This window comes from Callithrix jacchus, chromosome 10 (genome assembly GCF_049354715.1).
Source record: "Callithrix jacchus isolate 240 chromosome 10, calJac240_pri, whole genome shotgun sequence".
Classification (NCBI taxonomy): Eukaryota; Metazoa; Chordata; class Mammalia; order Primates; family Cebidae; genus Callithrix; species Callithrix jacchus.
Genome location: NC_133511.1, coordinates 26,197,110 through 26,219,013, shown reverse-complemented (window position 1 = coordinate 26,219,013; position 21,904 = coordinate 26,197,110). Strand labels below are relative to the sequence as shown.

Below are 21,904 nucleotides of genomic sequence, written 5' to 3'. Positions count from 1 at the left end.
TAAATAATTAAGACTAACCCACACGCGTCAAATTAAATGAGCCAAATACATTGAGAAATTGCCTCATTCTCAATTTCTTCTATTAATCAGGTTTTTTAAAACTTCTTTTCCTGCTCATTTGCAAAAATCAAACATGGTCAGTGAGACTCCTAGTTATTATATCATAACCATGTGCCACACAGCCTCTCCTCAAGCCATCACCCTGGGGGCTGTCCTAGTATGTGGCATAGGAGAGATTGAGTTGGTTGAGTTTTGTACCCAACTAAGATAATCCAGATTCAACAGATTGTTCACACTCTCTAAATCTGTAGAATTGTTTGCCTTTCCATTTGCCTGAGTGTTCAGTGACCGTCCAGAAGCCCAGCTGGAACACTGGCCTAAATCCATCCAGCATCTTCTGCCCTTCCTACTCAGTGTTCCCCTGGCTCCCTCCCAGGTTCCTGGATTGAGTTTAGGCTCAGTCCAGGAGCCCAAACTCCCTTTCTCATTAGAAGCCACTGCTGATATACTTTAGATGGGCAAAAGAAGTCAATGGCAAATATAATAGGAATCGTCAGCAATTGTATCATTCTGATGGTGAACAATGCATTTGCAATTGTCATAGGCTGGTTAACTCTGCCTGTCATCAGCGTGTTGAGGTTTCAATACAGTCCTCCTCGAGAGGCTATTATTCCAGGGAGCTCAGCACCTCCTTGCAGCTTGTACTTCCGCTGGCTCCCTCCTGGCAGGCTGCATTCCTGCCTCTTGAAGGTGGTTGTTAGAAAGAATCCACAAATATAGTAAGTAAACATCAAAGGGGCTTTGATCCACGAGGCCCTCGACAGAGCAGGAGCCCCTGAAGAAAGGGCCAAGGCCTTGAATGAGGGAACTTAACATCGTCAATTTGGGTGCCCGAGATGTAAGGCCGTTTGAAGTGAGGGCGGTTTGGCTGAGCCTTCAGACACCAGTGTGGAGGGGAAGGAAGAGAAGTGAGTGCCTTTGGAAACGGCGCCCTCAGATCTGCTTCTCTGCTCTTTACTGATAGTCAATAAACCCCTTTAAAGAATCAGGAGATCAAAGCCAACGACCTCCCTGGGCCATGGCATTCTGCCACCACCTGCCATGCCTTGTTTTTCTCTAGGGCAAGAGCCCCTGAGCTTGACTTATCTGTGTCTCCTGGGCCCTGTGCTCCCTTTCATCCTGCTACGCTTGGCAGGTGGACCTGGGCTGCAGACAGTGGATGGAGAGGGAGAAAGGAATGACCCACTCTGTCTATCCTCTCAAGCCTGGGCACTCACTGGCTGGGTTCAGAGAGACACTTGGTGTCGTGGAGAAGGTGCTGTGAGCCTCACTCAGTGGGATTCTCTTTCTCTGAGAAACGAAGGGAAGGAGCAGCCAGGAGCCCAGAAATCCTGGCAAGGGCCGGGAGGAGCTGCAGTCACATTCCTCCTTCCAGAAATCGAACTCCTTAACTATTCACCAGGTTTATGGCAGCTGTCACATTTATATGACTTCTATGCAACGAGGTGGGGTGGGGGTCTAAAACAATCACGGGGAGTCATTTAACATGGTCGAACCTCAATTTTTCCATCTGCATAATGTCAGTTGCAGTGGCCCTTCTGCCCACCTCAGGGGGCTGTTTGGGGGTAGAGGACGTCAAAAAGTTTAGTGTGGCATTGCTTCAGAACCTGTAAAGTGCTTAAGACAAATCAGGATTAAAGCACAAATACCACAGAGGAAAGCTTGCCTTCTTGTGAGGCAGATGGACTCCAATTTATGCTCACACACAATGGGCACTGATTCACAAAATGCTGTGAAAAAATAAAAAGTTGTCTCTTGCACTTGCTACCTGGAATTATTATTCCATCTTGTTTTTCCAATTGGGTCAAAGCCCTGTGGAGTCTGTGTCTCTCACCTATCTCAACCCCTGTGCTCTAAGTCCACACTTCATAAGTGCTTGATGATGGTGCTAAACTGGGCCTTGATATAGAAAGGTACAGGAATCCCTAGCACCAGAAATGCACCCTCTCCAAGAGGTAGAGAGAGTTCTTCTGCTTATATCTTAAGCTCTGTGTCACCCCGCTGTCCTAAACTCACACAATCACTTCTTCATCCTCCTGAGTCGCCCACTGTGTCTGGTTGCACTGTTCCATCCTAGACACCACTGGATAAATTCTGCCTTTCCCTGGCAGGTCTGGCCATGGTCCCAAGTTGATCTGAGCATAGTCCCCAAGCCTGAGATACAAAGGGCCTCAATAACCCAGAGTTATGGTTATGAGCATGGACTCCGGAGCCAGACTTTCTAGGTTCAAAGCTCTGGCTTCACCACCTTCTAGCTCTTTCATCCAATGCCACTAACTTAATACATCTGTAAATGGGGATGATAGAAAATGGGAAAAATATCTTTCACAGGATTGTTATGATAATCAAAATGAAGGATTACTGGCTTAAAATTATGCCTGGAATATAATAAGCTGCATATAAATGTTGGCTAAACAAAATGTATCTCTGTTCATAAGAGCAAGAATCCCCACAACCCCCTGCAGAGGGGTCGCCTCCCCTAATGCCTGACCTGTTCCCATTCCCAACTCACCCACCCATGCTTTTCTTCCAGAGCTGGGCCTCCAGAAGAGAGGATGCTGTCTGGTGCTGGGCTACATGGCCAAGGACAAGTTTCGGAGAATGAATGAAGGTGAGTGAGAACTTCTCCAACATCTCAGGGGTAATCTGACGGGAGGAAGCTATGACCTACAGCCACAAGACAGAGGAACCAGGAATAAGAACCTGGGACTTCTCAGAAGGGGACAGTGGGAAGATTAGTTTGGTTTTCATGAAGCCATTTGCACAATAATGTGGGGAAGTATAGTGAATGCCTGAAACACAGGATGCTGATTCAGGAGCATTTTTTATATGCAATCTTCCCTTCTCCCTTTGTGTGCCCCACTTCTCTTCCTCTCTCTTCCCTACCATTTCTTCCCCACCCCACCCCACAGCCAGCCCAATTAAATCTGCTCCTATTCTCATTTCTAATCCAGACCTCTTTACCTGCCTCCTTCATCACTCATGTTTCTTGAATGCCTATTGAATAAACAGCACTGTACAGGGACTTAGGAGAACACTAAAGAAGAATAAGGCAATGTCTTTATTCCCAAAGAACTTACCCTTGGAAACTTTCCCCCTTTCCCAACTCCACTGACCCTCCCTCTCCTTCCTACTCACAGGCCTTTGTGCCTTCCTCTTGCACTGGCTTCACTGGGTCACTGAAGACTTGAGAAGTGTATTGACATTGGCATGGTGGCTGGAAGAAGGAGTGCTGTCACTTATGGGTCTGCTGTAATAAAGAACCAGTCCTCTCCATCCCTAGCCATCTGTCTCGATGCAGCTAATAACCCTCTCCATCAGATGCCACAGACTGTTTGTCAGGATTCAAAAGTAGATAAACAATGGCTGAGATGCCATTTATTCATTAAAGTCAGACAAATGAAGCCTTGGCTCCCACCAGACACTCTTGCCACTAGCTGGACCCCTCCCCTTCCAGGGCACAGGGCCCATTTCACCTTGTTCCCATTCCAGCAAGGAGGCAGCTCCCTCCTTCTACCATCTCTATCCCCACAGTGTAACCATAGCTTGGTCTCAGTGCCCTCTTCCCAAGGTCCCCAGCTGGCTCTCCTCCCAACCCCTACCACGACACCCACATCCCCACATGCTACCCATGCCTGAGGTTTTGCAAGTTGTGGGCCTGTTGCCAGCAGCTGTCATGGTGACAATCTGACAAGAGTTAGGCCAGCACAATTAAGCACAGGAAGTGATCACCTCCCCCATTTGCCGCCTGTCCGAAAGAAGCCAACAGCATCAAGAAGCTACTTCCCATTTGTAGGAACCCCAGGGCTGAGTACAGCCAGAGTTGGGGGCTGCGTTTTCTGTGTCCTGCCAGTCAGCTGCCTTTACTGACTTTTCTCTTTCTTAGCTTCCCTTTCCCTCCCCAACACCACCGCCTTGACAAGATTGCTAGGCAGGAACTTCTAATTTGTGGGAACTGACAGCGTGCCTCTGTCCGTGGTGCTGGATAGACATGTTCTCTTGCTGGCAATGCTCATTAGAGAGGCTCAAAAGAGGTTTGTAGGGATTGGGGAAGCCAAAAAGTCTGGAGCTGGGCTGAATTTGAAACCCAAAGCTCCAGGTGTCTGACATTCTGGGTGGCTGAGGAGATGAGGGGATGGGATGCAAGCTGAGCCAACATGTGTGATGAGTTAGAAATCTCAACTAACAACTCAGAGACAGGGTAGGAGGAGGGTGAGTCAGTGAGGCAGAAGAAAGACACACAGGTGGGTCAGCTTTGGCTCTAGAGGGCTGGAAGGCAGAGATGAAGGAGAGGGAGGGCCCTGGAGGGAGGAGGCTCCTCTGCTTACACTCCAGCCTGCCTTGCTGCCCTAAGGACCATATTATACATTTCTCTCTGTCTAAAGCTCATGCGCCCAAACTCCAACACATCTGCAGATAAGAAAGGGCATCAGCAAGCATGTGGAGCTGTTTTGTATTTATAATTACCTCATGCCAATACTCAAAATAATTATAATTCCCACATAGTCATAATTAAAATGGAATAGCAGCCATGACACAGATCAAGAAATAAAAATCTCAAGAACAGAAAACCAAACACCACATGTTCTCACTCATAGATGGGTGTTAAACAATGAGAACACATGGACACAGGATGGGGACATCAACTGGGGTCTGTTGTGGAGTGGGGGGCTACCAGAGGGATGACATTGGGAGAAATGCCTGATGTAGGTGATGGGGGGATGGAGGCAGCAAACCACCATGCCATGTGTGTACCTATGCAACAGTCCTGCAAGATCCACACATGTACCCCAGAACTTAAAGTATGATGTAAAAAAAAAATAGAAATCTCTGTCTATGCTATGCAACACACCTTGATATAAATTGAACAATGGGTAAAATAGTGAAAAACAATGATTCTTCTCCTAGTTGCTGGGATTAGTGAGATATTAGAACAATTATCTGCTTCTTCCCTTAAAGATAAGTTGGTGATCATTATATTTCCCAATTAGAATAAATATAAAAGACCTACTTGTGCTGTATTAAAGCATATTTGTTCTGTTTAACAGTATCTAATAGGGTGCCTGTCACCCGGGGAGAAGTGCTTCCCTATTTTATTTGTTTTCTTGTTAATTTGGTGTCCTTTTATTTTCTTCTCTCTCCACTCCTCCCTCCTCACTACATTCCAAAAAATAACAGCTTGAAAAGGAGCAAGAGGAAAATAATGAATGAACAGGAGCTTTATAGATCTGGGGTTTATCATAACTTAGAGTAATTGCAATTGGTACCGTTAAACTACACAAAGCAATAAAAAGAAAATGCTATTCAAAGATCATTTAAGGAGGCATGTGATAGTCAATGAGAGGTTTGCTCTATTTGGGAGTGCTTAATAGCTTCGTGGATAGAATCTGCAGTCTTTGCAGGAATGGAGGCGGTTAGTAATATATGGAGAGTATGTGTGTGTGAGTGTGTATGTTCTCTCCTATGTCAGCTCAACACAACTGAGCCATCAAAAGGAGATAGGCAAAAATCAACAAAGGGTAGGCAAGAAAGGAGGAAGTAAAGACAGACTAGCCATAAAAATATCACATTTCTTTGAGCTCATTGTCTTCATGTGATTAAGTACACGTGCTTTATATAGGAACTGCTGGTGAGCAATCATCCAGTTATTCATCAAACATTCATTGAATACCATAAAAATAATGCCAATTTCTCACAAGCGCCAGATATTATTCTAAGCGCTGGAGTTATAAAGTAAGACAGGAGCCAGGTGTGATGGCTCATGCCTGTAATCCCTGCCCTTTGGGAGTCCAAGGTGGGCAGATCACTTGAAGTCAGAAGTCAGGAGTTCAAGACCACTCTGGCCAACATGGCAGAACCCCGTCTCTACCAAAAAAACAGAAATCAGCTGGGAGTTGTGGCACGTACCTATAGTCCCAGCTACTCAGAAAGTTGAGGCAGGAGAATCACTTGAACACAGGAGGCAGAGGCTGCAGTGAGCTGAGATCCTGCCACTGCACCCCAGCCTGGGTGATGCAGTGAGACTCCATCAAAAAAAAAAGTATAATAAGACACATTCCCTGCCCTCAACAAGCTCACAGCAAAAATATACAGGCACATCTCAGTGTATGTGTCACCTCCACAAAGAGATCCTGCCTCATCACCTACCTAAACTACACAGACATCCCTGTCCCTGCCCCTGTGCTCATCATGGTAGCTGGTGTGTGTATTGAGTGGCACCTATGATGATGTGTGGTTATTTCTTGGATTGCTTCTTCATGTGCTGTCAGTCCCACCTAGAGAATCAGCTGCAGGAAGGCAAAGATTCCTGTTCCTTCCTCTCCTTTCCCTGGCCTTTTGCCCAGTGTCTTGCACATAGGGAGTAGTCACTCAACTTTCATTTAGGTAATTAACTAGGCTCCTTCATGACAATGGAGGAATATACAAAGTCCCCCGCAGGTGTCAGATGGGTCTTGAAAAGGAGCTCCTCGGTCAGAGCAGACCGATGTGGAAGGGTCCACAAAACAGTCTCCCTGCTCTGGATGATTCCTGGAGTCTCCTTTGTGGACTCTTGGGCTTTCTTCCAGTTCCAGTGCTACAGCCCCTTCCTGGGAGGCAGGGTCCAGGCAAGCCGAGGAAGGAAGGCTGGGTGGGGAGGCTTTCCCCGGGGCTAGTTTCCCTTCTTTCCATGCCAGCTCTCCTTCCTCACCCCACCTACTGCCAGACCATGCTCTCAAGACATCTTTAAGCAGTTCCAGTCTACTCTCACTGGTTCCTGAGCCATATCTCTAACACATACATGAGCATGCACACACACACACATATACCTCCATGCACATGCATACATGTACACACATACACTCATACACCCACGTGTATACACTCATACACGCACACGCCCTCCACCTCCCCTTCCCAGCCCTCTCACTTTATGAACTCTCTCTCTCTCCTGGAGATCCATAATCACTCACCTTCTCAAAGCACGTGGCTTCCCCAAACCTGATCCTATTCCCAGGCAGAGGAGAAAGCTGTCACATGTATCAGGAGAGGGGCACTGCCTGCCTCAGAGAACTCAGGCGTCCTCTGTTACACCTGTCAACAACCCTAAAGATTATAGTGCAACCCAGTAACTCAGCATGGCCCAAGAGCATGCAACAACTTGCCTGGGCCCAAGGGAAGTGGCTGGAAGAGCCAGGACCACAGCCCAGGGCTCCAGACACCCAGGGCTCTTGGAATTCTGGAAGAGGAGGCTGAGATCGTGAGCAGAGGGGAAGCCTCTAACACTTTAGCTTGATTTTGTTTTTCAGGGTGGCTGGAAAGACAGAGGAAGTGGCAAGGCAGGGAGATGAGAGGGCATAACACAGGGAAAACTCGAGTTGATATGGAGAAAATCAGGGAAGGCCTGGAGTGAGGGACACAGACCAGAGAAGACCATTCCTAGGGAACCAGAAAATCTGGCAGGCCACAGGACTCTTGAGAAGGGGAAATGAGGGAGAGGATGTTTAAAGAAGAGAAGAAGCAGAGGCACCCAAGCTCTGACCTCCCCTTCAGCCATCCCCTTGGGGCTGACGGGGACCAGCACAGGCAGGTACTCCTCCCTCACACTGGTGCCCTCTCCAGCGGCCCATCAGGGTGGGTGTTGGTTTCCCTGGAGTTTCAGCATTGCAGTGATAACTGCTTTGAGAGAGCAAGGGAGAGCAGAAATGCCTCTGGGCGCTGTCCCTTTTGTCTTTCAGTATAAAACACTTCTGAGTGATTAGTAAAGTCAGCTTCTGCTGGCTGGAGACCTCTAGCCCTCCATGGGAAGAGCTGGAGCACCCAGGAAGGGGAAAGCTGGTTTCATAGATAGCTAACAGCCTCTTACATGGCCCACGCCCCTGAACAGCACCATGGTCCCAGTCCAGGCACCTTTCCTGCAGCACCTGTCCTCACCTCCCTCTTACAGGGCAGTCAGAGCCTTGAGTGGTTGGGAATCTGGCTTCTTCAACAGCTCTAAAGTTCTTTACGATGGCGTGAGAGCCTGTTCTTTTTGCACCCTTGTACACTAATTTAAAAAGTGTGTCTAAAGCATCTGCTGTCTCCTGCCTATCCTCCAACAGAGTTGATAAGAAAGAGAGGTGCCCCACAGCTAGGATGTGTAATGAGAGGGGCACCTAAGAGTGAGGAGCCAGCTGTGTGACACCCAGACCTCAACCTTCTCATGTACAAAATGGAATCATGTTGCATAAGATGACCTGTATGTCTGTAACATGTGATGATTCAAAAATCTATCTTGGCTCTCAACACCCAGCCTACACCCTGTTCTCACAGCCCATCCCATAATTTTAAATGTCTTGGTCACCAAAGGAACCAGTACAAAAAAGTCAATGGACTAGCTTTTCTTGGCAGCCTCTGAAGGTGGATCAGTGTTTCTTTCTCCCGTCTCTCCTTAAGGGTGAACTCAGGCCATATCGGCTGTACGCTGGGTGGCAGGGAAAGAGTCAGGCAGGCCTGCAGGACGAGCTGTGCTTTTTCAGGGCAGAGGGGAAGCAGGGGGCCAGGGTGCTTGGCCTGGGGACTGACCCAGGGATGGGCGGGCCTCCCTGCTGCCAGCAGCACCTCTCACTCTGTTGCAGCCGCACAGTCTGGCGCACGCTAAGGGTCACAGTCATTTTCCTGAGCCCATTCCTCCACTGCCTGCCAAGCCCCCGGGATGTTAGCTAATACTGTCATTTTGCTAGTTGGGGCTTTGGGGTGTGTTTTTCTAACTTCATTTTTCTTACTGATGTGTTTTCTTCCACCGGGGCTGCAAAGCCCATTATTTGTATAACATCCTGTTTATTATTTATGGCAAGACTCAGATTTCCAGGGCACTTTATGATTGTTATTTAATTCGCTCAGTGTCTTGGAAAGAGACCTGCCGTTTCCACTCTCCAGCCGGGATGTGAGGGAACATTCCAAAGCTTTTTCTCAGCCCATTCCCCCAGCCACCTTTCCTACCAGGAGCCCTGCCTCTGTTAGACTGTGGACCCCTATACTACAGACACTGCCAAGTTCCTATTTTGTTTTTATTGAAACAAGGTTTCATTCTGCTAGAGTGCAGTGGTATGATTATGACTCACTCACTATAGCCTCAAATTCCTGGGCTCGAGCAATCCTCCACCGCAGCCTCCCAAGTAGCTAGAAGAGCAAGCATGCTCCACCATGCCCAGCTAATTTTTAAAATTTCTGTAGAGACAGTGTCTTGCTGTGTTGCCAAGACTGGTCTAAAACTCCTGGCTTCAAGCAATCCTCCCACCTGGGCCTCCCAAAGTGCTGGGATTACAGACGTGAGCCACGGCACCCAGCCAAAGTTCCTTTTTAAACTTCCCGTTCCCTCACACTCATCCAATCCTCACCATGCCCTAGGAATGTTATCTCCTGAGCGCCTCCTGTACCCACCCTCCTCTCTCCGTCTCATGCTACCACCCTCGTCCCTGTACCAGCCTGTCTCACCATATTGCAGCAGGGTTCTCCTAACAGGTTCCCTGTGTCTGTCATGCCCAATCCCCAAGCCTAGGTCATTTTCCACACTTCAGCCAGAGTGGTGTTTCAAAATGCAAATTTGACCATGTGGCGTTCCTCTTGAAAATATTTCAGTGGCTTTAAAAAAATACTCAGATTGTTAGCATGTTCTACAAGGTGCCATGTGATCTGGTTCCCACCTACCTCTGACCTCATTCTACCCCCCTGAACACCCTGCACTCTTGTCACATGGGCCTTCCTGCTGCTCCTCAAGCAATGCCCTTGTCACAGGGCCTGCGTCTACCCTGCTTCCTCCTCGTGGGGTGCTTGCCACACTCACCTCATCCCCAAACCCTTTACGTGGTAATGCCCACCCATCCTTCAAATCACAGCTCAAGCCTCTGCTCCAGTGAAGCCTTTTCCGACCCCCACCCTCCTCAGTGTGGATCCAGTTCATGTGTTACATGCTCCTGTGGAACTAGATCCTTTCTTTCAGAGCTCTGAGCTCAGTTTGTACACATACATTCATATTGCAATTATTTACTAATTCCCTTGACCTTGGCCCCCTTTGTGGGTGGGAACTCCATTCACTCAGCCTGCTGCTGGCCACTCCTTGAGAAAGGGAGCGTGTTAGCAAGTGAGTGCAGTTACCAGATTGAATGAATGCCGGAACTGGCCAGTCGCTCCTCTCTGGCAGGCTGTGTGTGACACACAGCAATGTCTAAGCCTCTGCCCTCTCGGCATCCAGGTTCTTGTCCAGTATCCAGGAAAAATCAGGTCACATGAACAAATTAAGAGTAGTGTATATGAAGGATTTTATTGGGCGATGGAAATGGCTCTTGGTGGAATGAGGAGTTGGAAAGGGGATGGTGCAGGAAGATGGTTATCTTTCCCTGAAGCTGCACCGTCTGAAGTTAGCCTCATCTATCCATAGTCTCCGATGCTCAGTTGCTGCTCTGCTCACCACTAAGCCACTTGAATCCCCAATGCTCAGCCACTTGTGTTATTCTGTCCACTGAAGTCTTTTTATGGGCACAGGATAGGGATGTGGCAGGCCAAAAAAGCAACATTTGGGAGAAAAATAGGGTTACCTGTTTTTACTTAGGGCTGCAGTTCCAGGCTTAAGGGTGGGGTTTAGCTGGGAGCCCAGTTGTTCTGTATTAGTAACACCTGTCTCCCCTACTGGTCAGTTGGTTCTGTTTGGTCTCCATTAGATCCCAGGAGCCCAGCACAGTGTTTACATAGAGTAGACACTGACAGCAAAGTGAGCATAGTGACCTTCTCTGCCCCTAGTCAGTAGCTCCACGATGCTGAGACTGGATAATTTGACAATCATTGACTTTTAAAAGAAACATTGGAAGTCACCTGGAGAGGAGGAAATCAAGAGTCAGGAAAGAGATGTGATTTATCCAGAGTAACACAGGCAATGTGCAGTTGTCTTGGTCCCCAGAAGATTTACCTCCACTTGGGGAGGTTTAATATATTTCTGTGGAACATTTCTTGGGGCTTATGGCAAAAGCCTTTGAGCACCTCCCAGCAACAACTGCTAGGACTTCAGACTAGAGAATTTCCACTTGAGAGCATTCACTGCCTTGCTATGCAGCATTACCTGTCTTGGAAGGTGGGTGCGCAGGACCCACCTGAAATACCTGTGCTGTCTTCAGTGATGTAAGAGAAACATTTGAATAGAAACAGCAGTGCTCAGAAGAGTTCATAAAATGGAAATGATTTCTAGAGGATCATGCTGCCTGCAGGATGCAAGGACAAGACACTGTCAAGCAGGGAGTTTCTATTCCCCTAGAACTGACTCTGGAGCTGTGAGGGGTGCTGCTGGATTTGATCGACACTTGGGCAGTGCATTAGGAACAGCTCTTGATTGACCGAGGAGACGTTTGGTTAACAGACAGCAGTTCCAGTGTGAATGGACACCAATCTGTTTCGAAGGTTACTACTTTGATCAAAGAAGGTAAAACCAGGTCTGCACATAGGCTGAATTGCTTGTTGTTTTTCTAATAGTGGTGGAAGAATTTAACAATGGTAGAAGCCCTAGTGTTTGGGTTTTACTGACTCAAGGACAGTGACCAATGGCCTGGCCATGTGGCCAGGCAAAAGAGCAATGGAAACATGGCATATTAAGGAGATGCCATGTGGAGCACAGCCCTATGGAAATTTGGGGTGCAATAAAGCAGAACAAGTCAGTCCCCATCAGAAGAGCTCCCTTCCAGGTTCAGAAGGTGACTGGAATTGACACACAGATAGCCCCATGTGCTCCCTTGAGGTGGCCACCTGGGCTCATGAAATGGGTAGATATGGGGGCACAGCAGCAGTGTAGAGATGGGCTGAAAATAGACATGTTCCCTTTGTACCCTCTTGGGCACATAATGCCAGTGAGAGCTATTCTGTCTGCCAGCAAGAGAGACAGAGACTACCAGTGACTATGAGGATTCCTTGGTGGGAAGGCTCTAAACACAGCCGGCAAGTAAGACTGATGCCGGGGTCTACAAATGGGTCTTGACTAGAATAGACTCTGACTCTGAAGTCAGCTTTTCTTACTCAGTAGAAGTAGAAGTGCTCAGAGTGCCATTAAAAAAAAACAAAAAGAAGATATTGTATGCATTTGGGCAGGTAACCATCATTTCTTCAGACCAAGGGACACACTGTAAGCCCATAATGTCCCGCAATGGGGAGAGAGATCGTCTCCTTAGAGTAAGCATTTGATAGAGAAATAGAACAGGTAATTGAAACACTGGCTGTCTAAAATGGGGGGATAAAAGCATGAAGGGCTGGCTTGCATACCTTCATAAGTGTGTGCTCACACTCACTGTGAGTGGTGCTAGTGTCCCCACTAGATTTGTCCTCTGTTTTTCTGGCTGATCTGGGGAAGCAGAGGTGGGAAGTATGTGAGGTAACTATGCAATTCTTGCCAAGGAAGGAGTACCCTGGTATAATGACTTTTCTTCTTCCTTTCCCAACTCATCTAAAGAAAAACCTTTTCTTCCTCCCCTACCTGATACAGTGATCCTGGGACCAGGACTACAACTACAAGTGCTGGAAGCAGAAATGATTTCTAAGCAAAATAACTCTCACTATGTTTTTAACCCTTATGTCAGAATTCCCAGGGCCCTGATGAGGGTGGGAGGTGCCTTCACCCCATCTAGCAAACTTGGGCTAAGAATAAACATAACTAGGGTGTCTGTTGGTAAAATAGTCCACTAGTTTGGAACCTACATAACCTTCCCAGATATGAATGGGAATGGACTGAGGGGGGCACTGACTGGACTAGTGCTGCCAGCAGCCATCTGGACCACACAGTGGCCAAACCCGGTGTCCCTTCCAAAGGTGGAAAAGTGCAGGTAAAAATAAATGGCTAGTGGAGAAAATGAGGAAACAGACCTGAGGGTAAAGAAATGAATAATGGGTTATAAAATGAAGGAAATTCAATATTATACTAACAATTGGAAAGAGTCTGAAGCCGAAAGAGGACATTGTCTCTTAGCTCGGTATCCCCAAATGGCTAGAAGAGGGAAGCTGTATTTCCTGGGACCACTCATTGTTTTGGAATCTTTTCTTCAAATCTAAAGAAATCCTGCAGGCCAAGCACAGTGACTCATGCCCGTAATCCCAGCACTTTGGGAGGCCAAGGCAGGTGGATCACCTGAGGTCAGGAGTTAGAGACCAGTCTGGCTGACATGGAGAAACCCTGTCTCTACTAAAAATACAAAAATTAGCCAGGTGTGCAGGTGCATACCTGTAGTTCCAGCTATTTGAGAGGCCGAGACAGGAGAATCACTTGAACCCAGGAGGCGGAGTCTGCAGTGAGCCAAGGTCGTGCCACTGCACTCCAACCTGGGAGACAGAACGAGAGAGACTCCGTCTCAAACAAACAAACAAACAAAAATGAAACCCTGCAAACCTGCCTGGCCTCACCCTGTGAGACATTCATGCCATACAGTGCACTGGACTAATTGTTAAATGATCACATGTATTCTTTTGATGTAAGGGATCAGTGGTCAAAAACCAGGGCATGGCCTGCAGTGTTATGATGTATCTAGACATGTTACTATATAGAGCGGCATGGACTGGGGGGATTTCATCCTGGCACCTGGCTCATTACTCCCATAGCTCTTGCTACATAATGTTGGGTGTGTTAGGCTTCAAGGGCAGGCCTCGGGCAACAGGTTCTCTCTTGGGCCCTCCTTTCCCCTGCCCAATGCAGGACTCTAATCTTTCACCCCTTTTCTGATTGTGGGTCTTAAGACCCTCCTCTGAGAGAGTCCCACCTCATACCCTGGGGAAGGAATGCTTCCATAAAAACCCAAGAGAACTGAGTTTCTGGAGCTTCTGGTAGCTAAACATGCGCAGGTAGCTGGAGAGTGATGCACCCAGGGAAGGCATGAAAGCTCCATACTCCTTCCCCGCAACCTCTTATCTGTATTCTTTGTAATATCCTTTAGAATAAACTGTAAACACAAGTGCTTCCCTGAGCTCTCTGAGCCACTCAATTAATCAAACCCAAACAGGAGGTCATGGGAACCCCCAACTTGAAACAGGTCTGTCAGAAGTTCCAGAAGCCAGAACTTGCAACAGGTGCCGGGGTGCGGGGGAAGTCCTGGGGACTGAGCCCCCAGCCTGTGGGAGCTGACACTATCTCCAGGTAGACAGTGTCAGAATTGAATTGGAGGACACCCAGCTGGTGTCTCCTGCGCAGTGTGTGGGGAAAGCCTCCACCCGTTTGCTCACGGAAATCTCCTGTGCTGACTGCTGTGGTGTGAGTGCTGAGGAAAAATGCAGTCAAGTCGAGTTTTTCCCAATATTTCACCCTGCTGTTTTTGTGGCTGTTTTGGTTCTAGTTTTCCTTTTAGCATTGTGACTAATATTCTTTTCGTTGAGACGGAGTCTCACTTTGTCGCCAGGCTGGAGGGTAGTGGCGTGATCTTGGCTCACTGCAACTCCGCCTCCTGGGTTCAAGCGATTCTCCCACCTCAACCTCCCAAGTAGCTGGGACTACAGGTGTGTGCCACCATGTCCGGCCAATTTTGGGACTTTTAGTAGAGACGGGGTTTCACCATGTTGGCCAGGATGGTTTCGATCTCCTGACCTCGTGATCCGCCCTCCTTGACCTCCCAAAGTGCTGGGATTACAGGCATGAGCCACTGAGCCCAGCCCCAAATAATATTCCTAATGTACACCCTGTGGCTTAGGAGTAGGAGAAATCTAGATTCCAATCCCAGGTGTAGTCAGGGCAGGCTTGGACCCCTGTTATTACAGATTCTCCAAGCTAGAAGGGACCAAAGGTCATCTGGTCCACACCCTCCCCTGATGGTTCTGTGTTTCCCTTGCAAGTACCAATGTGTGTGTAAAGACTGTGAACACGGCTGTATTGAGTGCTCATTTATTTACCAACTGTACATCCAGTGCCTGCTTTGTGCCTGGTGCTGTGCATGTAAAACCACAGTCCCTGCCCCCAAGGATACCACAGTCCTCAGGGGAGAGACAAACACGTCAGCAACTACAGTACGATGCTGCAGTTGCAGTAACCGGGTGTGAATAAGTAGCTATGGAAACAGAGAAGGAGAATCCAATCACACTGTAGGCCAGGAGAGGAGTGTCCAACAGGGATTCTGGAGGAAGTGGTATGCCTTAGCCCTGTGAGATGTTTTATTACAAGAGGCTGTTGCAACCTATGCTTGAATCCCTCCAAAGACAAGGAACTTGCAACCTGCCGAGACCGTGGGCAGCTCCTCAGCCAGGCTCTGCAAACACCACACCCCTTCCACCCCAAGAGGCAGCAGTTTTCATATTCTAGCTTTATTGATGACAAGGGGACCCAGTGACTTGGATAGCAGCCACTCGCAAGATCCTGGAGTCTCCACTATGCCAACTGCACCAGGGAGGCCTCCTTTCTTCTCTCTGCTTCTTCTTTCCATCCCCAGCCAGCCTCAAAGGCTTCATCACAGAGTTCTTTGAGTGCTGAGACCCTCCCCCAGCCCTCTCCCCAAGGTCTGAAGGAAGGCCCAGAGGAGTTGGAATAAATGAAGCTGCTTAATGGCTTGCGGTACCATAAAGTTTTTAGAGCTGTGCGCTGGAATGAGCAGGTTCAGGCTGAGATGAATTATCCAGGGCTTTTATCAAAGGGAGTCAATAAAAACCTGAAGGAGCTTGCCCCACCTCCATGGAGCACTCACGTCACAGTGCTGGGCCCGGCGCTCTGGAAGTAGGAACCGGGGAACCGTGTTTTCCCCCCAACTCCATCTGCTTTCTTCCCCTTGCCTTCCCTTCTGAAATGTGTTTGTTTCTATGGAAACTGTGTTGTTACTGATATGGGAGGAGTTTAATGGCATTCAGAAGTGCCAAATCAAGTCCATTTATATAATGGTTTGAAATACACATAATGGCCTATGGAATATAGGACACAGTGACAGTTTCAGTAACTGTGTACTGAGTGTGGGATAAATAGAGCAATGGAATAGTCCCCACCTCTGAGTCAAATGCACTAGGAATAACCACTATTCTTAGAACTAAAGAGCAGCACTTCTCAACCATTATTCATGAAAGGATCTCAAAACACGACACCAACCTGCTCTCAGCTCATAGAGAAAGGACTCTAGACCTCAGCTCCTCTGTACCTGCCAAGGTTTGACCAAACATCAGTGGGGGAAGGTACAGAGATGAGAGTGTGGCTGTGGATGCTTCTGGATGTGGAAAGGAGCAGGTATTCTATATCGTGGCTCCCAGGGCCCACCTGCTTGGTGAGTCCACTGACGTCATTGCCTTGATTGATAGTCACTCCTATGCTGTTCCTACAGCTTGTTTCCACGGGATTCAGGGATTCATCAGCACCCACTGTGTACACAGAGATGAATGATACATGGAGGATTCCCTTATCTTAGTTCAGGTTCCGGAAGCAGACCCTAAGCAAGAGCTTGAGTGTAGTCATTCCTCATGAAGGTGCAGAGGTGCCAGCAGGAGGGCTGGGAAGTGACACAGGAGAGGAGGCATCTGGCACGGGGGGACCCCAAGCCTGCTACCACTGTGGGCAGCAGGAGCCCAGTCCCAGGGGGAAATTCTGAGAAGTGCTATTGAACCCCACCTTGCAGCTAGGGTGCCCAAGGGGTGGGCTATTTATGTACCAGCTCCTGTGGGGCATCATGGGTGGAGGGCTGCCGGGTGGGGTGTTACCTCCCAGTAGGTCTGGCCTGCTCTGTGTGAGGGCACAGTGGCCTTTGCAGTTAAAGAGAAAGCCCTCGAAAGAAGGGGTGCAGATGTCGGGAATGGGAGGTTGGCCTGAAGACTCGAGATGGTCAAGTGGGCACTGACATAGTCGGCGACAGCCTGCAGAGAACTTCAGGTCCAGTGGGGAGCTAGGCATATAATAAAATGGCAGAAGGCAGGGCGGTGGCAGACCTAAAGGGAGGTACACATGACAGGCTCGTGGAGCACTGCAGGTGGAAAGCTATTTGTTCTGACTGAGGCGCTCCAAAAAATCAGGAGAAGAGAGACAGAGCTGACGCACAAAGACAAGGGCCAAGGGGGGCACTTTCGCACACTTGCTCCATCTCATCCTCACCATGCCACAAGGTGGCAGTGTCATCCTCATTCTCAGGAGGAAGAAACCGAGGCTCAGGCAAATTGACCCATAACCTAAAGGCACACAGTTGTTAGAGTAAACCAGCTGAGCACCAAAGCCCGGCATTCTTACTTCCACCCTGCCTCGGGAGCTTTGTGTCTGGGCAATGAGGATGGGGTGACTTCCCCATCATCATCCAGGGCAGATGTGACTGAGCCCCCATTGTGTGTCCCTATTGATTTTTCCCCATGTCCAAAGGCTGCTGTCCCTGAATCTCCCACCATGCGCTGACCACAGACCTCCACTCGGCCACTCAAGCTCTGATCCTGCCCCAGATATGTGCTGGGCTGACTGTGCCTAATACTGAGTGAATTTTCTGCACTGCCCAGAGGGAAAGAAAGGACACAGCCTGAGTGGGGGAGCTTCAGCTCTGGTAGTCCCCAGCAGTGGGTCCCCTACCCCATCCTCACCCCTGCAGGCTCCTCTCCCAGCTGCTCTCTAAGCCTCACTGCCTCCAAAAACACAGGGAAGGAGGGATCCCACACACACACAGGCGGCATTCTGTAGCATGTTAACAGGTTTTCCGTCAAATGCAGCCTTCACAATTAAACATAGTGGGGAGAAGCTACATAAGACCTAACAAAATGAGAATCTCTCCTGCGGAGCTTCCCAGAGACGCTAATACCAAAGACCATGGTGAGCCACCCAAAGCACATGTGGCTCACAGAGTTCCCAAACTCATCTGACCACAAAATGTTTCTCCTGCAGCGCGTGTCAGGACTAGTGCTCCCTGGAATCCACTTTGGGAAATAGTGTTTTAGAGCCCGGATCTGCCAGTTACTGGTTGTATGAGCTTTGTCAAACAAGAGTAAATCATACCTGCTTTGTGAGGACCTGCAAAGTATCATGGATGAACACTCTTTATAGATATAAAATAATATACAGATTATTTATTTGTGTGAAGCAAACACACTGTGTCCCAGAGAACATTTCACTGGAGGTCAAATAAACAAATAATAATAACATTTTCAAAAAATTAGTTCTGTTTCTGTCTCAGAATATGACTTTGACCTTGATCTCTCTTGACCTATATTCTCTCGTCTGCAAAATGGGCATACTCATGATGCTAGCCCTCCTTCCTCCATGCATTTATTGTAAGGAGAAAGTATATATCACAATTGTGTGACACTTTGAAAGAAAAAGTATAAAGTACCACAAGATGCAAGGCATTATTATCAGAGATACAGGTTAATTCCCCCAATTTTGTCCCATTTGTGCTGAGAACAAGACAAAAGGTGTGTTGAGGAGGGGAGGGGTTAGCAGAATAAATAAAAATGACAAATAATCTTCATCCATATTTATGATGTTAGGAGCCTCGTATGAGCACGTCACTGAGGAGAGAAAATGAATATTTTGTGAGTGAATGCTGAATGTTGCATTAAGATGAAACGGACAGAAAGTGGCCCGCTTGCCTCTGCCTCCAGGTTGTACTGGGGAGGTCAGCACAGGCTCTGTGCCCGGTCTCCAAGGAGCAAGGCAGCTCATCAGAAGGATGAGCTCAGACTCCCAGCGCAGACTGGGAGCTGTTCAGTGTTGACTGGTGGCAGCAACCTTGCCCTGGGAGATAGAAGAACTAAGACCCACTCCATCTACCAGCTGGGCAGCCTTGGGCAAGTTACTATAACCTCATGGGCCTCCCTTTCCACTCTGTAAAATGAGGAGATCAACCCTGAACAATTGTGAGGTCTAAATCCAAGCTCAGCTGTTTGGAAGAGGACTTAGCTATGCACGCAAGTAGAAAGTGTTATTATTTATTTATTTATACTTTCGGCATTTATTGAACATCTACTATGTGCCAATCACTGCCACAGCCACTTATTTATCATATATCCTGTGTGCCAGACTCCACGGTCATCACTGTATACACATCACTTCATTTAATCACCACCAGAATCTTGAGAGGTGTCTATTATCACTCCTATTTTCCACATAAAGAAATAAAACTTAGGAAAGAGAAATAACTTGCCCAAAGCCACACAGCTAGGAAATGGCAGAGTCCAGGACTGCATGAAGCCAAAATCCTGAGTTCTATGTTAAACGGCTCATTTTTATCCCAGGGACTTCTGCAGAGCCAGTGGGGGCCCTGCCCTGCAACCCTCGACAGCTCTTCCCTGTTCTGCTCATGGTCCATGCTTCCTACCACCAGTGCCCCTCTGGAACCAGGAAAGAAAGCCCTGCCACCTTCTCTCTAGGCCCTGAGGATACCCTCCTTTATTCTCCAACCCTGCTGTCTTCCAAGCCTCTCCCTGAAGGCCTATTCTCCATAATGCAGTCATCCGGGAGTTCTTTATTTTATTTTATTATTTTATTTTAAATTGAGACGGGGCCTCACCATGTTGTCCAGGCTGATCTTGAACTCCTGGGTTCAAGTAATCCTCCTTCAATGGCCTCTCAAAGTGCTGGGATTACAGGTGTGAGCCACCATACCCCACCTGGGGGCTCTAATTTCCATCCCTATTCATCTCTTATGCCAGGCAGGCATCAGGTTGTGTAAAGATTGAACAACTCCCACCCCTAAAAGCAGCAAGGACAGATGAGGCAGTGCAGGGTGAAGCTCAGCCAGGTCTCCCCGCTCCAGATAGATGTCTCTGGAGGCAAAGGCAGCTCCACTTGGTGCCAGCTCGAAGCTCCTGGCTCACTCCCGTCCACCACACAGCACGTGGACACACCATCTCTGCAAATCTCTTCCCTATAGGGCGCTTTCATGTTATCTTGGCTCATTCCTTCTCCTGAGATGAAGAGATTGTTTTAAACCTGCCGCCCCACCAGCTCTGCTCCTGGCTTCCAATGCCATTAAGTTTCATTATAACAAATAAACACCACGATGACATTTATAAGTTGCCACCGAGCACAGAAGCACAAATATGAAGCAGATAAACTGCATTTGATCCAAATAATTACTGCAGGCAATATTGGGCTTAGTCTGAGCTGGCAGCCGGGTACCGAGTAATTTATTAGATTGCGTTAAGGCAATGTTGCACGTTGAGTTTTTCATTATTGTGTCTTTTCCCCTCTCCGTGGCCTAAATAGGTTAGAGGAGTTTAGACAGTGCACGGCCAAACAAAGACAGACTTTGCTCAAGCAGATTAAGGCCAGGAATGTCGGCCAAGTGTCCAGGAATGGCCGCTTCCCAAGCAGCACCGGACTTGCAAGAGAAGAAAGGGCTTAGGCGATTATCTTGCTGCTGCCAACCAAGGACAGCTCCCTGCACTCCCCACCCACTGGCCCACATACAAAAAGCAGCCCATGGAGGGAGTAACTGACAGGGCACATTTACTGTCCCGAGCCTAGGTTCCTGCTGCAGACTCTCAGCCAAAGACCCTCTATGGAAAGTCCCTACCATAGCCCCAGGTAGCCCTGGGCAGTCTCACCCCCAGTCCCAGACCTATCACTCTGCAATAAATCAAGGGAAGGAAGCAGTCTACCCGCCAACTCTGCAAAACAAAGCAAGGAGAGCTGGCTGCAAGCAGCTGCCTCCCTGCCAAACCCAAACTCATAAAGTTTGATTCAAGGGGTTACAAAACCTCCCATTCAGAATCCCTCCTGCCCTGTTCTTCCAGCCTTAGTAAATTACCCAATAAGCAGCAAGGACCTGTAGTTATTGTGCAGTTAAATGGTATTTGCCCCGTAAATTCTGAGCAGAGTACTAACGGTGATATACAGTAACTAATTACAGACATGAATTCTCTCCCCAAGATGCCAAGTGTTACCGAATATTGTTGCATTTAGGGGAGGGGGTTTGAAAGCTGCTGTCTTCTCTCCAGTGAAGCTATGAGTAACTCTATTATTAGAGGCACTGTCGCCATCTCCAGGGGTACTCCAGGCTGGAAAATAGAGCTGTTCTGGGGGGGCAGACAGGAATAGGACCACATGCCCATGTGCTGCCCCCAACCCTGTGCCCCAGCAGAAGGGACTAGCAGGCACCAGCTGATCCTCCTTGGGTCATCCACAACAAATAAGTGGCTCAGCACCACGGTGGCAGTGGCAAAGGCCCAAGGCTCCAGCAGGGCAGTGAATGGAAGTCATTGTTGACCCAGCCCAGGCTGAGCAGAGAGACCTATGGCCAGGGGTTGGCCTTTGCAAAGGGCTTCTGAATAGGGCCATGGAAGGTTAGGGTTAAAAGTGGTGCAGGACAACTTGTGCCCTGAAGTATTGTTGACAGAGCTGATCTCAACACCAAGGGCACCATGGGAGAGGTTTCCCTGGTCTTCAGGTAGGGCAGAGGCTACCCTATCAGCTTCCCATCAGCTTTAAAGCTATTTTTGGAGCTCAGCCAGAAGCAGGTAGTGGGCACAGTAGTCAGTCTTTGCTTTTAGAAAAGGAAGCCACACAGATCAAACCCTCTACTGTTGGGAAAGCAAGAGCTCCCAACCCCAGCTCTACCACACCCTGTGACCCTGGATGAGTTACCTAACCTCTCTGAGTGTCCTTGTCCATAAAATGGGAAAGATTCTCTCTCTCAGGATGGTGGATGTGAGTCGAGGCTACACCTGCTTCTAAGGAGCTCTGTCCTGCCGGAAAAGCAGAAAATCCCCCCCTCAGGCTGGGTGCCCCAGTGGCCCTCACACTGCCTCTCCCTCCTCTCGAAGGGCTTCCAGAACAAAACCTCTTCTTGACAAACATCTCCACCTCCAACGATCAGGGAGACTGGGGCAGTAATGGCAAGTTAGTTTTGCTTTGTTCTCTTTGGTTGATGCAGATCAGTTGAGGCCTTAAGGGCCCCTGTTTGGGGGGTGACAGGAGAGGCAGAGCAGG

General features: G+C 48.4%; 1 protein-coding gene across 5 annotated transcripts in view; it reads left to right on the top strand.

Moving 5' to 3' along the window:
* Window positions 1–21,904, top strand: part of KIRREL3 (kirre like nephrin family adhesion molecule 3) — a 565,070-nt gene that overhangs the window by 434,983 nt on the left and 108,183 nt on the right. For all 5 annotated transcript variants that reach the window (XM_035265039.3, XM_035265035.3, XM_054241711.2 and 2 more), the window contains exon 2: window positions 2,594–2,671. In XM_035265039.3, coding sequence (XP_035120930.3) covers window positions 2,594–2,671 — 78 coding nt within the window. The remainder of the gene's footprint in view (window positions 1–2,593; window positions 2,672–21,904) is intronic.